The sequence below is a fragment of the Temnothorax curvispinosus genome, unplaced genomic scaffold, assembly GCF_003070985.1.
Source record: "Temnothorax curvispinosus isolate PA1 unplaced genomic scaffold, ASM307098v1 QBEX01017700.1, whole genome shotgun sequence".
In the NCBI taxonomy this organism is placed as follows: domain Eukaryota; kingdom Metazoa; phylum Arthropoda; class Insecta; order Hymenoptera; family Formicidae; genus Temnothorax; species Temnothorax curvispinosus.
Window position 1 is genome coordinate 62,010 of NW_020227480.1, and position 3,371 is coordinate 65,380.

Here is a 3,371-nt window from a genome sequence, read left to right on the forward strand (position 1 = left end):
GGTTAGAATATGTATATATACATATATTTAAATATACAAATATAAGTAATAACAAATTTATAGTCACTAAGCAAAATGCCAGTTTTTAATGGAAATTATTTGAAATGCATGCCAAAATTTACGAAGTTTATTTATATATTAAATAATAAGTTAATGATAAGCTCAGATCAGAGGCATAATATGTTATCGATTAAAAGATATCTGCTATTAATTTCTTATTACAGGCACGTCTTAGTCGTTGCAGAAAGTATTATAAGTGGTCACCGATTGGTGCGCGTCAGAGAAAGATTGGCTGACAAATTAGAATTTATATATTTTGATCCTTATAGTAAGTAACTATTTATATATACAGACACACACACACACACACACAAAAGATTATATACATTAATTATAATAAGAGAAAGAACATAATCAAGGAATTATACGGTCAATATATACTAATATTCAATATATTCTATAAAAAGCATTTGTTTGTATTTTCTTCCATTATAATTATAAATATATAGTTATATAACTATAATCTTTTAGAAAACATAATATACATTTCAATGTACATTATGATTAGTGTTTGGTATTTAGACTAATATTATGATTTTCCTTTCCAGTTCAACAGAAGACGCTATATAAAGAAAAGAAAAAATTACATAGCTTATAATTCGCAAATATTACGGTGTATTTGGCAATTTACAAAATTTCCTTGCTTGGTATATATTAAAACGATGTATTTATCCGATCTTATTTTATTTTATAGATACAATACAAACTTAATGTTATACAAATAACAAGTAGAGAAGAGATCAAGAATGATTCTGTAATATAAAAAATGGCTGTAAATAAATAAATGAAAAAAATTATATGATAACATAAAATATTGTTAGACTTTATTATATAAAAATATTGCAATTTTGTTTTCCGTGTCTTTTTTATCTACAGAATCGTGTTGGTTATTGACTATAATATCAAACGTAACAATTTGTCATTTGGCGATGCATTTAGTTTACAAAAATTTCTTGCTTCTATAAGAAAAAGGAAAGAGGAAGCTTTCATCAATATTACTTTACATATCATTATTGAAAGTTGTCAAATAAAACATGCTATGAGCAAACGTTTTGTCTAAGTTTCATGTCGGTCATGTCGAAAGGACAGAAGGCGAAAGAGAGGCGAATGGAGAATCGGCGAGAGACCAGCCAAGAGTCTCGACATCGAGATTGGGGGTAGATTTCCTTTGATCCTTAACAAGGAACACAAAGTTGTATTATTTCCACCTGGGTTTCAAACGGTTCAGAATCCGCCAGGCGTGAAACACGATCCGCTTTCTCTCTCTTCTCTCAGTCTCTTTCTCTTCATCTCGCGCCCGCTTAGACTTTTCGTCCTTTTCCTGATGCCAAAGACTTCTCTCACTACCTCTTGCTCTCTCCTCCTCTTCTTCTTCCCTCACTCCCCCCTCTCTCACTCTCTCGCTCTCGTCTTTAATCCCTTCCTGTTCTTCACTTGGTTTTGATTGCGGTACGGGAGCAGCAAAGTCGTGCAGTTTACTGATGTTACAAATTCAATTTCTCCTCGACTCAGACCATTGTCCAGAGGAAAGAGGGGGAAACCGCAAAAGGGGTTACAACCGGAGAGAGAATCGTCTCTCTATCTTTCGCGATTGTGCGCGTGACAGTTGGTGAGATTCGAAATCTTCCCCGCTTTTTTCCATCTCTTTCTCTCTCTCTTTCTCTCCCTTCGAAGAAAAAAACTTGCCGACTTCCTCCTGGACGTGCATGCACGCACGCAGCATGCAAGCGTATAATTGTGAAACATACATCTTGGCCGCGCGACGAGACGAAGACACGAACCTTTCAACACGTTCGTTTTGACTTTTGAAACGCGTCGTGAATTTTGTATTTCGCAGATTAATTCTTAGCAAATAATATGAATTTTTATCTTTTGGTATCACGTATGTAAGAGGACAATATGATTTCGATTTCTAACAATAAGTAAGATTCATTGAAGTTGAAATATTTGGAAAAAAAATTATTTTAATTATATCATTTTTACGTACATAAGAGAGCACATGTTTATTTAGTCATTCATCGGAAACCGAAACGCATTTGGCTCAATTTGCTACATGAAATTTTCGCTTCGCAAATGGAGCATCGGAGCAGCCCACAATCGTGCAGACGCTAAGAAAAAAAAGCGTGCAACATAGGAAAAATGCCGGTGGAGAGTTTTGCAAAGAATCGTCAGGAAAGAGAGTGAGAGAGAAGAATAAACAGATGCGAAAGGAGCCTGGTTTGCCGGGAGCGTTTCAGTTGCCTCACGTTCGAGGGTGTTTTTCGCGTCCGCACGAGTTATTCTCCACGCTTGCTAACAGTGGGCGCGAGCCCGCTAAAGTGGCCTCGCTGCTAATTAACTGCGGTTATTTTTTACAACTCCTCCTTGCGCATTTCCACCCGTCATTGCCCTCCTCCCGAATCACCCGTTCTTCTCTCTGGCGCTTTTCGCAACGCAGCGCGCCACGCAACGGAGTTCGATATTTTCCGCGAGTGCCACGGCTTCCGCGTTTTATTCATCCGCCGCGGTTCTTGCCGCGATAAAAGAAGAAACGTGCATAGGTACTCGCGAAACTCGACAGTAAAAAAAAGGGAGAAAAAGAAGAAAAAAAAGGTTATAGCGTTTGCCCGAGCAAGCGTGCGTAAGTAGGAATAAGAGAGATTGCATTTTTTTTATCAATCACATCGGTTCTAAATCAAGTTCGGTCTCGTACGCAATTCAACATTGAGCGTAAATGCAGCGTTGCGATACGCTGCATTTGCACGCGCGCATTTATCAAAATGTTTATTAAAAGAGCAAAGAGATATTAGTCTAAAAATTCGATTCACACGACCTAAGGATCGTTCGCGAGTCGCGAGTCCCCGAGTCGCTTGCATCGATCGAACATCGCAGTTATGTATAGGTATATGTGAGACGTACTCGTATATATAACTCTGAAACGTTAATATCGTCATGTCGAATCCGCGAGATCGCTCGTGACGGCGTAAGCCTGCATAAGGTGGAGAAATGGCGATGATATAGGTATAGAGGTATCTCTCTGCGCCGCGTCGCGCTATGGGGGTCGGAGGTCGGGGGCCGGGGGCCGGGGGCGGCGAGGGTGGTGGTGGCGCGGCACCCTTCTTTTCTCCGCCACGAAAAGGTACTTGAAATAAATTGAAAATGGCTGGTATCGCTCTGGCCCCCGGACAAGTGATACCTACATCATCTACACGCACCCTGGCCGCCCCCTTTCACCGCCTTTCACCCTCTACCCGCGCCCCGCGTTCTTTCATGAATTCGAAACGCGACGTTCGAGTCGGATCGGAATCTGGTCGAATCACTTCAATTAATTC

General features: G+C 39.6%; 1 protein-coding gene across 1 annotated transcript in view; it reads left to right on the top strand.

Annotated features, from left to right (window-relative positions):
* The window catches only part of LOC112467636 (39S ribosomal protein L33, mitochondrial), a 1,403-nt gene extending 531 nt beyond the window's left edge, over nt 1-872 (top strand). The window contains exons 2-3 of the mRNA XM_025036319.1: nt 225-328; nt 609-872. Coding sequence (XP_024892087.1) covers nt 225-328; nt 609-658 — 154 coding nt within the window. The 3' untranslated portion in view covers nt 659-872. The remainder of the gene's footprint in view (nt 1-224; nt 329-608) is intronic.
* The last annotated feature ends 2,499 nt before the right edge of the window (nt 873-3,371 follow it).